The sequence below is a fragment of the Pteropus alecto genome, unplaced genomic scaffold (genome assembly GCF_000325575.1).
Source record: "Pteropus alecto unplaced genomic scaffold, ASM32557v1 scaffold71, whole genome shotgun sequence".
In the NCBI taxonomy this organism is placed as follows: Eukaryota; Metazoa; Chordata; class Mammalia; order Chiroptera; family Pteropodidae; genus Pteropus; species Pteropus alecto.
The window spans coordinates 514,833-529,545 of record NW_006433024.1 but is presented as its reverse complement, the minus strand read 5'-3'; the positions used below and the strand labels follow the sequence as shown (position 1 = coordinate 529,545).

General features: G+C 40.2%; 1 protein-coding gene across 1 annotated transcript in view; it reads left to right on the top strand.

The window, feature by feature from the left end:
- The first annotated feature begins 5,427 nt into the window (after positions 1–5,427).
- Positions 5,428–14,713, top strand: part of CSRP3 (cysteine and glycine rich protein 3) — an 18,544-nt gene continuing 9,258 nt past the window's right edge. Inside the window, exons 1-2 of the mRNA XM_006907966.1 lie at positions 5,428–5,530; positions 14,380–14,517. Coding sequence (XP_006908028.1) covers positions 14,406–14,517 — 112 coding nt within the window. The 5' untranslated portion in view covers positions 5,428–5,530; positions 14,380–14,405. The remainder of the gene's footprint in view (positions 5,531–14,379; positions 14,518–14,713) is intronic.

Below are 14,713 nucleotides of genomic sequence, written 5' to 3'. Positions count from 1 at the left end.
TAGTTGTTTTAATTTTTGTTTCTCCCCCGTATCAGGAACTCACATTTTGTAAATATTTTGTACTCTTTCTAATACTCAATTTTTATGTAGTGGGGCCATAGTAAGACAAAGCTGTTTTTATGACAAGGTAAGATGTCTGCTCTTATTGTAAAGAGATCATCGCACTCGAAGGGAAATAAAGTCTTAGTTTTTCTAACTAGAAAAGAAGAATTACCAATTTTTTTAATTAGAAAGAACCTTAAAAGTCATTTTTCCCAGCGTGAACATTTGTAAATAAAGAATCAGAAAGGAGAACTGATTTGTCAAAGGACACACAGCAAAGTTAATAATAGAGCTAAGGCTAGAAACTCATATCTTCCATTCCAACCTGATCCCCTCTCCACTTTAGGCAGAGCATGAACTATGTGCAAAAGCCAATAAAAGGCTTCCAACTATTCTAAAAATGCATCTGATCCTTATTCTAACAGTTTAGGTGGTGTGACTATATGATTAATTAAGTAATTTCTTCTTACTGAATTTGTGCTTTCTCTCTTGCTGCTTATCTCACATCTGGTAGGAATTTAGTCCTTTCAAGGCCTCTCAAAACCACCCAGTTATATGAATAAATTCAATCTCAAACTTTCAAATACCTTCCAGGTGCCAACACCAAGGACACAAAGATAAATAAGGTGCTTTCTGTTCCCCTAACAAGTCCACCATCTCATGAGCCAAAATGACACATGAGCAAACAACCAAAGCTCCTTGTGATGAGAAGTGTAAAGAGAATGTTTTGGGGACCTGGTGCAGAGAGTGGCTTATGAACAGTTGGGGGTGGAGGCCTGCACTGAAGAGGGAGCATTTGAGCTACTCATGGAAGGATGAGGAAGATTCCACCAGAGGGGGAAGGTTAAGGAGGCGGAGGACATTCCAGGCAACGGATGGCTCATGAGCAAAGCAGAGAGGCATGAAATTGCTGGCTAATTTTAGAGAACAGTGATTAGACTGGAGAGGCTGAAAGATAGGATAAGAGAAAGTGGGGTAGTGGGAGAAAAAGTTGGAAAGTTAATTTGGGGCAAGATGAAGAAACTTGAATGCCATGTCAAAGATTTTTTAACATGATCTCATAGTAACAGCGTGTGAACAGTGCACTTCAAGCTGAAGGGTGCCATCATCAGATCTGTATTTTGAAAGAAGACTCTGGTAGCAATGTGAGACATGGAGAAAGGTATGGAAAACTGCGTGGGAGGCTTTAGGGAACGTTTAGGCAGACATCTGAACCAGAACAATAAGATGAGCAGGGCTAAAGAGAAGGGCTGGATTCAAAAGAATTGTTAAAGTATCTGTTGTTGACACAGGTGAACAGTCATGGACTCTACTGAACCCATGGAACTACCTCCTAAGAAGACAATCTCATTCTTCCACTTCTGAACCTCCGTGAATTGATCTGCATTTGTCAATTTGCTGGCCCCGCGATTCTCACTTCAGGGGCTTGTAGTCCTTCAGGCTTCTCCTAGAGGCTTTGTACTGGCTGAATAACAAATGTAGAAACAGCCTCTACTGAACCCATGGGACACTAATGTAAGTAAGCCCTGCTAATCTCTCAGTGTAAGATGATGTTGATAGTTTGGCTCAGACCTTCACTGGTTCTCGAACCAACAGTGTCCTCTCACCCAACTACATAATGCCAACCAGATCCATTAACATTTCCCTCAGAGCATTGGCTCTGGAGCAGAGAACCTGGTTCAAGTCCTGACTTTACCATTTACTAGCTGTGTCACCTAACCATTCAAGCCAGGTTCTTAATCTGTAAAAAAAAAAAAAAAAGAATGATAACACCTATATCTTCCCACTGCATGAGAGAGACAGACAAAAACAGATAGGGAGGGAGGGAGGGAGGGTGGGAGAGTGGAAGGGAGAAAAGGAAGATCACACCCACAAAAGAAATACATGGTAGTGCTTTTTAAGCTAAAAAGCATTCTGGAAGGAACACTGTTATCACATCATCAGCGAGTGATGAATGGCTATAAAAACAAGGAGAACAAAAAAAAATCTAGATGATACAAATAAATCAACTATTTGTTTTGGCAAGTCTCACTTCATTTCAGTGATGATGACAATATTTGTTTTTGTCTTTTGGGAAGAAAGGACAGTCTTGATGTTTTTAAGTTTTGCTTTGTCCATTTCTCTGCCGTTCATGGATGGGACACACGACCAGGAGCAACCTTTGAATGATAGTTTTAAATTAATTCTCTCTTTGAAATGAGAGCCAAAGACAAATGTCAGACCACTGGTGCATAGAAATAGTGAAAAGCCTTGGTTACTCTAAGAATAAAACTGATGTTGAATACATTACGGTCCAATCATGCTTCTTTTCAGAGTGATTTGGAAGAGCAGATGGAAGCTGAGAGTCCCAGGATGGTTAACTTCTTCTACAACACATTCCCTTGTTGAACGGTATGGCTTACAACAGTGATTTCCAAAGTGGAAGGGGCCAGCATCTGAGGGAGCATGTGAAACGAATCTAGAGAATAAGAAAATGAATTGGAACATTTATTATATTTATGTTTATATTTTTTTAGTATACAGTTTTGAGTATATTTTACAATGTATATAACACTATTACAGTAATTTTTATAATTTATAAAAATATATACACACATATATACATATGTGTGTGTGTATTGATTAAAAATGTTTTCTGGGGAGACCTTGATTAAGCAATTTTGGGAATCACTGTTGTAGAAAGGGTTTGGAGTTTGATCTGGGTTTAAATTTCTCTGTCACCTTAGTGATCTGTGTTTCCCAGTCACTTAGCAGTTCTTAGTTATTCTAGGGGAATTAAGAGGAGAAAGCAATGGATTCGAGTCCTTTAAATGTAAAATGAGGTCATATGAGTGGGCCATGATCCAACATGACTGATGTCTTTATAAGAAGAGGCGATTAGGATGCAGACACACATGGGGGAAGACCTTATGAAAACGTGTGGAGAAGATGGCCATCTACAAGCCAAGGAAAGAGGCCACAGAAGAAACTAACCCTGCTGACTCCTTGATCTTGGACTTCTAGCCTCCAGAATTGTGAGAAAATAAATTTTTTTGTTGTTGTTTAAGCCACCTAGTGCATGGTGTTTGTTATAGCAGTTCTAGAAAACTAATAGATCTTTTCAATTATGTGAGAATTTTGTTCATTTACAGAAGGCTCTTTCAATGAATTCATCAAGAATACATTCTCTCTCCCTCTCCCCCGCAAACACAATTAAAAATGTCAGATACAAAAAATGTCAGCTACAAAAAAGAAACAGTAAATTTTATAATTAGGTTTAAATAACTGCAGATGCATAACGAACAAAACTAATTACAATCTGAAACTAAATTCCCAGATGATTGACACACAGGAGGTGGTGGGCAGGTTTGTAACTGCAAGGTCAAGATGAAGGAAGAGGGCAATGTGGTGATGGTGAAAGTATGTTGAGGTTCTTGTAAGTTTCTCATCTTGTGGAAGAAAATAGAATATGGTTACCAATTAAATCTAGATATCAATAATAATATATATTTATTGTGGCATTAGTTTTTAAATTAGAGGAAGAGAATAATTTCTAATTCATAAGAGAAAAACATGACACAAATTAAACTATTATTAAAAGGCAAGAAAATAAAAAAGAAACATTATAAAAATAAAACATAAAATAAGGTAAAAGAGATAAGTCCATGTTTCCAAAATCACAATAAATGTGAATGAGCTAAAATCTCCTTTTAAAGGAGTACTCAAGTTAGTAAAACCCAAAATATTGTCAGTTATTAACTCTGGGAAAGAGAATCGAATTGAAGAGGGCACTTTTACATTTTACCATAAATATATCCTTATTGTTTAATCTTCCACAATAAAAATGTATTCCTGTGTTACTTGTGTAATTAGAAAGCATTTTTTTAAGATGACATTAGAGTCAAACCCAGATTTCTGGCTCCAGAAATAATTCTACTATATACATTGCATCCACCCTTGAGCAAGTCAAATCCCTTCTTTGGACCATAATATCTGTATCTATAAAATGGAAGTGGTGGGTCATGTTTATGACTCTTAAATTTTGTCCCAAAGAAATATTTTAGAAGCCACGTCGGGAGTTCAGAGAAAACTATGTGAGTAGACTATTAGATCGCCTATTTATTTCAAGCAGGGGAGTTCTTTTACCTGCTTTATATATTGATGTTCCATTTAATATCATCTATAGAAAAAAATTTTGAAACTGCTATCCTCAGAGACTTCTAAAGTCCCTTCTAATTTTAACATTCTAGAGTACTCACCATTTCCCCATTTCTACAATGAATACACTTTTGCATGAAAACAGACCAAGGATATCTCATAAGAGGTTGTGCTGTATCCATACTTGTGAATTTACCACAACCTTCTTTACAGTGAAATATTTCATCACTCAACCAATTCTTTTGTGCGTGGGCATGTAACGAAAGGGCTAATGTGGCTGATTTGAAAGGCTAGATTTCATATACTCCTCAGTTAGGTACCACCTACACCTAACCTCAACATCCAGGTCAGCACTGATAGAAAGCATCTTCACCTGCGAGACAAATGACCTGAATTTCAATCTGGTACCTGCTCATTACTCATTGTCTGGCCTTGAACAAGTGAGGTTCCTCAGTTACCTCAGCCATAACATGAAGACTAACAAGAATTAGACTAATAAGAATAGTCTATAAAATCTCTGAACTTCTTGTCAGCTATTAAATTCTAAAACTCATGAGTCACTGATGCTTGATCAAAGCCAAAATAGAGAAGCCAGGCAAAGAGAAATTAGACCTCCAAAGAAAATGTGAGTTTACTGAGACTTATCAAGACTTGTCATAAATATGTTGCACTGTCACGTTAAATTCTTAAGGAGAGAAATATGATGAGCAAAGTAACTCAAAACTTTTCAGAGAAAACGTTTCTTCATAAGATGGCAGGCCATGGAGTGACAGGACACTGTAATCAGCTGGCCTTTTTTCCCCAAGCTTCTTTGAAGAGATTATCTAAGTATCGTTTCAGACACCCATCACTCTTATTTTTAGCTCTGAGTTCTCTTCACGAGTGTACTGACCTGTGGCTTGGAGTTCCAGAGGGCTCCCAGATATGGCTCATGATTCATTTTCAGGTACCTTGCATTGATTTCCAGGAAGGTCAGAGGAGCAGGAGCCTGGAAAACATGATTTTAGACATAAAACCCTTCATTCCTGTTCTAAACTTCATCAAAAATTTACACTCCACAAATTGATTCCTTGGTGACATAGGTGATTGGCAATTAAAACAGAACCCAAGTGATATTGTTTCCCAAGGGCCTCACAGCTGGTGTGGGGGAAACAAAACTCAGGGCTTTGGTCACAGGCTATTTTCAGCCTCTGATAGCAGTTGTGTTACTCATGTCTCATTCCCCCTCTCCCCTCAGCCTCCCTCCCGCCCTTCCTCCCGTAGGCCGAGGCTGGCAACAGTCTCCATATATTTAAAAAGGACAAGAGTCCCCCCTCTTACTCAGTTGAGCTGACAGAGACCACACAGGCAGGTAAGTGTAGCAAAGCAGGTGTATGGGCTGGGGGTGGGCTGCTGGCTTGGTGGCCGATTGGTACTATGAGAGGTCCCATAGAGTAAAGGTGCATTTCACATCCCAAGTACCAGCATCCTCTGATTTTGTGTGAGGAGACTCAAGTTATGCTCAGTTCTGGTGTGGACCTAGCAGTTGTTTAGAAAATTCATAAAAGGGCAATTGACATTTGGGGGTTTAAGGGAACCTCACAGAGAAATGAGTAGGAATTATTTTTGGTCTAAAATTATTTTCATGGTGGAATAATGTTTCCTATTGTCTTAGTCAAAAGACCTGCATTCCAGTCCTAGAACTACATAATGAATGGATGTGTGACTTTGAGAAAGTTCTTGCCCCCAGGGTCTTGGTCTCCTCTATAAGGATCAATATAGATGTGGTGACATTTTTCTAAACTGTAAAGTACTATGCAATTATAAAGTGGTATAATTGATACAATAAGGCAGAATCCAGCTTTCCAGTGCTCAAAATACAAGGAATTGTGCTATTCCAAAGGCATGGGTGGATGACTGAGACTTCTATAGCTCACTGAACCTCATCTTGCACATAAGAAATACTCAATGAAGTTTGTTGGTTTAAAATTAATTTTACATCCCAATGATATTCAGCAACAGGCTTGCTTTTGATCATTTAAAATTAATCAAAACAGGATCTGAAAAAAAAAATTGCTATGTTGAAAAATCTATTTAAAGCTCTATTTAGTGGGAGGATAATTCCCAGTTTGGGGTGAGAGGGTGATTCCCAGCGCTTCCTCTAGGTTTCGGTCAAGATTTTTTTTTTTAACATCCTGAGTGGAAATGCTGCCCAAAGATCAATTTCTGTTCCCATCCCTGAGATGAGCGGTGACTCCCCCAAGAAAAAGAAGTGAGATGAACCAGGTGGGAGAAATCTTGTCTCTATAGTACGAGTCAATGCAATTTAATGAGCTTGTATTGACTGACCGTCTCCTGTGTCTGGGCTGTGGAGGTAGGGGCAGCACTGATGTGGGGAAGGGTGGGGAAATAGGGAGAGCCTATGTCCTCAGTATGCTTTTGGGGTGAATCTCAATGCTGGGTACACCCAATTCATCACAACATACGTAAAACCGCTTTATGACTCAGAAAATATAAGAGATTCTTCTGGCTCAGTTTTGGTTCCATCCTAAACAACCCAGTCATTAAAATGAGCCCTGCCTATTGGCAGGGAATGCAGCTGGCCCCCAGAGCTCAGTGTCTTCTGCAGCCCATACCCCACATGCACAGGCCATCCATTAGAGAAAGGGGAGCCAGGCCAGGGGGCAGGATGGAGACAGGCGGGAGGGAAGGAGAGAGGAGGGAGGGATGGGGCAGAGAGGGAGGGAGGGAAGGAGGAAAGGAGGGAAGGAGGGAGGGAGGTGGGGGAGAAAGAGAGAGAGAGAGAGAGAGAGAGAGAGATTGAGAAAGAGTGAGCAGGATCATTCCACAGGCAAATAGCCATGGTCTTATTGGAAAAAGTGGAGACAGAATCTTGGTAGAGTACAAATCCAGAAATCCTGGGAACCTGAAGACAGAAGAAAATAAAAAGGGTCAGTCGTAGAGTCAGTTCAAATTCTAACTCTATTGCTTAACTTCTCAGAGTTTCCATTTTCTGAACAGTAAAATTAAGGTAAGGCCACCTATCCTAAAGGGATCTGTTAGAATCAAATGAGATAAATATAAGAAAGTACTTTGCAAAGCTTAATAAAACTATACATAAAGGCCTCCGAGAAAAGGCACAGGGCCAAAACTGATGGACTGCAGGAAGATTTCCTGCTAAGAATAAGTATGATGATAATGGTCCAGAGGTCAGAGTGAATAACAAGCTGACCAGGAGTTAGAAGATAACTAATTTGTTTTACAAGACAAAAGACCCAGTCTAGGAATATAATACACAAGAAACACAACTCGTGAGGCAGGCAGACTTCCAGTTACAAGCATGCTGCTCACATGTCTGGGAATACTGTATCCAGGATGGGGCTTCATGGACAAAGAGACATGCAATGCCTTCCAATGTGAAGAACCACAGGTATTCATTGCAGTGAAGAAAAGCAGGAAAGGAGACAATGATTGTCTTGAGGGTGGCTGAGGATGGAAGCCTTTTCTGAGCCTCAATAAGAGCCTCATTGTGAAAAAGGGTTAATCATGAGTTGTTGGCTCTTTGCTGGCCTGTGAAGGCACAGAAAAATATTAGCTTATTTAACTGTCATTGAGTCTTGCAAGAAGTCATTCTTCAAAGGAAGAAACGAAAGATCAAGGAAGCAAAGTAATTACTTGGCTAGAAAGTGGCAGAGCCAAGATATAACCCTGGGTGCAACATGGTCATTAAACACAAATTATAAAAGGTCAAAATACAACAAAGTGAGTTTCTGAGAGTAAAAGTCAGCCACACTTCAGAGATAACTTCAGAATAGGTGTAATATGACCCGCGTGCTACAGCCTTAGTGTAACAGGCAGCCGTGCCTACCATGTCTAAGTTTTAAATGGATGAGAGCCAACACTTGAGTTCATTTCTGTGCTGGGAATAAGTAAGCTATGCATCCCAGGCTTTGTGAAGGCACCTGTTCATGGGGACTTCATATATCTGTTCAGAAGCTTAGACAGAAGCCACTGACCTTGAGTGTCCTACACAAGGGAGCGGAAGGGCATGGTCTCCCTGGGCCACGGGAAGGGACTATGCTTGGGCTCGCTGCTTCTCTTCAAAGCACAGGTCAACAGCGAGGTCAGCTGGTGTTAGGCACCAGAGCTGTCAAAGCAAGGAAACAGCTCCCCAGGGCTTAGGCTTAGGACCTTGCCTGACATGCCATCCCTGGCACCTGGCACCCTAATCCCCGCAGTGGGGCTTTCTCCCGGGCCTGGCTGCGTCTGTTCCTGGGTGCAGCTCACTCTGGAAGGTGGGAAACAGAGTTGGTTCACAGTCTGAACTAGAAGGGCCACAGAGAAAAAGCAAGTAGAAACTTGTTTGTTTTAAGAAAATGGATTTAAAAACTAGAGATAAAATAATAATGATAACAATAATAGTGATGATAAAAGTAAAATGATTAAACACCTGCTATGTATTAAGCATTTATCTATAATACTTGCATTAGTAGTAGTATTTTATTTAACCTGAAAACCACCTTCTAAAATAAACCTTCTCATCCTATCTACATGCATGAGGACCCTGGGCTCAGAGATTTTGAGCTATTTGCCCACGGTCCAGCAGAGAGTGTTTTTTGAACGCTGGTCTGGTTCGTTCCAAAGCCCGTGCTTTTCCCACTGTGCTACATCATCTCTCTTACCTGGAGAATAAGAGAATAGAAAAGAGGCAGTGTTGAGAGGAGTGCCGCTGGGCAGCATTTCTGCAAGGCGAGGCCCCCATCACCATTCTGATCTCTAAATCTGTCTCTGGGCTTGAAGGACCCTTGAAGAGGCTTTACTGCATTTCAGCCACTTGGACATCCAACTCCAGTAGAACTAAAATCAATAGGCAGAGAGAACTCTCCAGCCCCAAAGGAGCTTTCTCCATGTTTGAATAGCACTGACTCTTAGAAAGTCCTTCATTTTACTGGATCGAGTTCATTTTCCCTGTTACTGCCACCCATGAGTACTCTGTCTGTCCTATGGAGAGACAATGGGTCAATCAGATACCAATTCCTTTCAACTGCCAAGTTTGGCTAATGAAGGTGCTGACACTTTTCCCCTCTCCAGAGTGTTGGAAGCAGGGACATGGGGTATAGAACCAGCCTGCTCGGGGTTTGAATGGCAGCTCTGCCACTTACTAGCAGTGTGACCTCAGACAAGTCACTTAAGCTCTCTGAGTCTTAGTTTTTCTCATCTGCAAAATGAGGAGAACAAAATTTGCTCTGCAGGGCTGTTGTACTAAAGATAGAATATATAAGGCAATTGGTACATAGTAAACAATTAATAGCAGTTAATGTTAATATAAAAACGTAGCTTTGGAGTCAGAGAGACCCAAGTTCCAATTAGCCAGTTGGGTAATACAATTTTCCTAAGACTCCATTTCCCCATCTCTAAAGTAAATTTTATAATATTACCTACCTTGAAGGGTTGCTGTGAAGATTAAATGAGATATGACAGTACCTGGCCCGAAGGCTGGTCTCCAAACATACTTTAGCTTCAATAATATTATTATATTAGTAATGATTATGATTATGACTTAGATTCCAGATATGTCTCTATGATCCAATATCTTTGCCCTAGCCAGTGCAGACAATTTAACTTACTATGTGGAATCAGGCATCTAACACAATGACCAAATGAACCAGCACTGAGCTGAAGATGGCACTGTTTCTTCAGGTGTCTGCTCAAAATCATGGCCTCAGGTTTCCTCCAAAGTGTTTTAATGGACCCTTACAAAGAAGAAACTGATCACTCACTGCCCATTTTATCTATCCCACCCACTTTTGCCTTAAGGTATCACCTTTCAGCTTGTAGTTGGTAGTTTAAAAAAAAAGAAAAAAAAAATGTTGGATTAGGAAGAATGTGCCTAAGATACATGGTTGGTTATTCTTTAAAAATTCAGATTGATACATGACAACTGAGAGTTATTGTAGAAAAAAATTAGGTCTTACATTTTACAATACAGTTTACAAAATGATTTGACGTACTCGAACTGCTACAGTCCTCCTAGCAATAGTGAAACAGACAGGACAATTATGCCCGTTTTAGAGGAGATATTAAAGTTCAGAGAGCTTGAATGGTTTTCCTAGATCACACAGCTTCAGAGAGGCAAGACAGAATGAGAATTCTGACCTTCTGCATCTGATCCAGTTATTTTCCCACACTACAGCACATAATCTCTTACACAGCATTATTCATTAAGAAATCTATACAAGTCATCTATCTCTGGGATCTGGGTATCCAAAAATCTAGAATCCACCCTCTCCCTAGCTGACATAGCAGGGCTTGCATTCTATCCCATCCTTGTAAATCTCAGACTGTTCCCCATTTCGATCCTGAGCCACGACTTCTTCTGTGATAATGCAGCCACTTCTGGGACTAGCCCAGGAAGTAGTGCCAGGTGATGTGATGGAGACTGTGGCCCAGGGGACAAATGGGGCTGAGTGACAGGCAAGCCTATATTTGGTGTCCCACCTTCTGTGACCCTTGCCTGTGCCAGGCAACACTGATAAACAAATGGCCCATCCCTTGGTATCTGAACAGCGTAAACTCACATTCTGGGCCTGGCTACAGGAGTGTTGAGACACAGGAATTCCGAAGCAATGCAGGAGGCTAAAATGGTTATGTATGTAAGCCAGGACCTAAATGTGTTTCCAATCATAGTGACTTAATGAGAAAATTGATACTATTTGAAATTCCCTGAAATAAAGGGGTTAACAATACCTTGCCTTTAAATAGCTTCTCAATAAAGTAGTCCCCATTACCTGTGGTTTTGCTTTCCATGGTTTTAGTTACCTACAGTCCGAAAATGTTAAATGAAAAATTCCAGAAGTAAACAATTCATAAGTGTTAAACTGCTTGCTGTTCTGAGTAGCATGATGAAATCTTGTGTCGTCTCACTCAGGACGTGAATCTTGTATCCACTCTGTATATGTGCCCCCTCTGTTAGTCACTTAGCAGCCGTGTTGGTTATCAGATCAAGTGATATGGAATAGCAGTGCTTATTTTCAAGTAACCCTTATTTTACTTAATAATGGCCCCAAAGTGCAAGAGTAGTGATACTGGCAATTAAGATATGCCAAAGAGAAGACATAAAGTGCTTCCTTTAAGTGAAAAGGTATGTATACATAGCTGTAAAGTATTTAAGTGCATATATAGAATTTAGTACTACCCACAGTTTTAGGCATCCACTGGGGGTCTTAGAACATATCCTCAGCAGATAAGGAAGGGCTACTGTATTGCTTTAAATCCCATCATATTTCTATGACCTTTTACCATGGTCCTTTGAGGAACGTGCAGGAGAGATTATTATTGCAATTTTTCACCAAGTTCAAGGTCACCAGGTCAAGATTAGAACCCGTGTCTTTCAATTCAAGATGCTTTACAACATCCTCTGCCTTTTGGTCTTTGAGTATTAGAAGAAAAAATCAGAGATGTCTTCTGTGTTTGGCCTCCACGGCTACATTTCCATCTTTAGAAATGGAACGAAGTACCTGTTTAATAGAATGCTTATAAATTTTTATTTTGGGTTTCAAGTCCTGATATATGTATGTCAGATATTTATGATCACTTAAAAAAAATAAATAAACCCTGTACTAGGATACATTACTTTGTGAAGAAGGTATTATCTGTAATCTTATCCTCACTTTGAAAAATATCACGTGTATGCAATTGCTAAATACACACACACACACACACACACACACACACACACACACACACTCACAAGAGGCATATCTCTCTCCCATTAACTTGCAGGACATGCCAATGAAATCTCCACCGGAGATCTGAAATGAGAAATTTGACCTAGGGTTGCTTTCAGGGGAAATTTCCACATCATTAGTTTCACAAGTGTCACTGTCACATTTCTGGATACTTATTACATTTCTTCTTTTATTTTATATTATGTTGAAACTCAGGATCAAAATGAAGATGAGCAAAATTATGTGATTCTACCCTTTTCCAGAGAATATATCATCTTTAATCAGAGAAGGACGGCTCTTAGAAAAACATGTTAGCTAAGAAAATACTCCCAAATGTTTACTTTCTATGCCTCTCCTTGTTTGTAAATAAGGAGGTTAGTCAATCTTTAAAATTTATTTCGATCCTAAACATCCTAAAATTTTTAATTGAGTAAAAAATAAACCATTTAGGCTCTTCTAGTGGATATTAAGGACTCTATGCCTTTCTGTGTGCTCTTTTCTCTGCCTAAAGTATTCTTCCCCCTATTCTCTATCTGGTGAACTCTTAGTTATCCTTCAAAACCCCATTTGGATGTGCCATCTTCTGTGATCCTCCAACAACTCATTGCTTTTATCCCCCATCTAAACATGGGTAGCCATTTCCTCCTTTGAGTTTGCATGGCACTTCTCGCAAGACTCTTCTCTGACATATTCTGGCTCCTGCCTATCTTCCTCACCAGAACGTGGGCTTCTCAGTTCTAGGGGACACAAATTACTCATTTTTATGTTTTCCTCTACTTGATTCCTCACCAATTCCTGGTGTAGAATGGCACATGAATGGTAGGTAGTAAATGCATGGTGAATAAATGAATATAGACTTGATCCCAAGACTTTCAACTCAAAATCCATTACTTTTTCCACGACACTAAACACTTGAACTGCAGAAATAGAAGCACATGTTTTCTTTTTAAATAGTTTTTTAAAATGTTTTTATTTTACTGAATTAAAAGAGCCTGCTTCTATGAGAAGAAGGATCAGATGTTCCTGGCTAACCTCGCACTTTGTTTGTAAGTGGGAAAAGCTCCTTGCAGAGACATTTAGATAAGGATGTTCCCTTTGGTCCTAGTATCAGGTTCAGTAGCCTGTTTGCTATTTACCTTCTGTTTCTTAGCAAAACCTCTCTGTTATGAGGTTGGGAGACACATTCCTGACCAATGACCCAGGAGGGCTTAGTGGTAATCGCCAACTATTATAAGAAGATGACTGGCTTCCCAGAAGGGGAAGAGAAGGTCAGAAGCAGCCACTTGGAATGGCCCGATAGTGCTTGGTGTCAATGACAAGATGACACACGGGCTTCTTAGAAACCAAAGGATTCCAGTGAAAATTCAGCCCTCCCGGGGCTTGCAGAGTTTCAGAAAATTCACTGAATATTAATGACTTACTTTAGTTCTATTCTGGGGAAACCAAAAACTAGATTCATATTTGCATATAGACACAGAAAGAGAAAAATATTTTTGATGCTCCTCCTTGTCTAGCATCTTTTAAACATGATTCTCTAGTGAGGAGATAATAATGGCCCAGGGCTGTGGATATCAACGGCTCCCTGCAGCAGAATGTACTCAGAGGGTGTGGGAAGACACATGGCATCATCGCCTGGCTCCTAGGATCACACCTGGCACTATGAGCTCTGTCTAGTACCTTCATGACATTTTATCTCTAACCAACAGTGTGAAGCAGCAGGAAAAGAGTGGCTCTCTGTATAGTATAGGTGAGAAGACAGATGTAAGAGAAGCTACACCGTTCATCTCAAAGCGCACAGCAAGTTATGGGTCGCCCTGAAAGCAAAAGGTAGTTTTCCAGGCCAGTGATACAGTGGAGTGCCAACACAGCTTATTGCCTGGGCAATGATAATTCTTTAAAAAATGAATTAATGAATGGGAGGAATAAATCTGAACAGGATATACTATATTTATATATTTATATAAGCAAGATAAACTAAAGCTTTGCTACCCACTAATAGCAGCACTGCCTGGCGTCTGTTAGAACTGTAAAATTTCCTGCCCCTCCTCAGATCTACCGAACTGGAATCTGCATGCTCGCAAGATCCAAGGTGAATCGAGAAGCACCAAACTACATAAGATGATAATATTATTTTCAGAGGTTATTGCCATTTCTGATGGAATAATTTTTGAAACCCTAGATAGAGAAAAGAATATTTAACGTTTATATACACAAAACTAGCTCATCCATTCCTACCAAGAACCCTGTGAGGGCCACAGGTGCTTTTAAAATTGAACATAAGAGGAAACTGAGTCCCAAAGTAGTAAATTGACTTGCTCAGAGCTTTATTCAATGACTTGTACACAGTAAACTATTTGATGGATGAGTGAATGAATGAATGAACCACTACTAAACAAACTGGGCTGTATCTTAGTCTCCAGACCATTGCACTACTAGTGATTGGTCCCCTCCCGAGGCCACCTTAAATCAGGGTATTTGCTTTATATCCTGTTAGACTTGACCTTGGTCAGAGTCTTCAAGATGCCAAACTGGGGTGGAGGAGCGAAGTGCGGAGCCTGTGACAAGACAGTCTACCACGCAGAAGAAATCCAGTGCAATGGAAGGAGTTTCCACAAGACCTGTTTCCACTGCAGTGAGTTGGGTGAACACCATGAGGGTCCCCCAGCATCCAGAGGGCATTTCAAAGTTCACATTTAGCCACAGATAACTGTATGCTAGTGGTTCTCATGAGAGTATAATCCCAGGACAAGCAGCATTGCCATCACCCAGGAACTCGTCAGGACTATCACTTGTGGGCCCCACCTTAGGAAAAGATGGTGCTGTCCTGA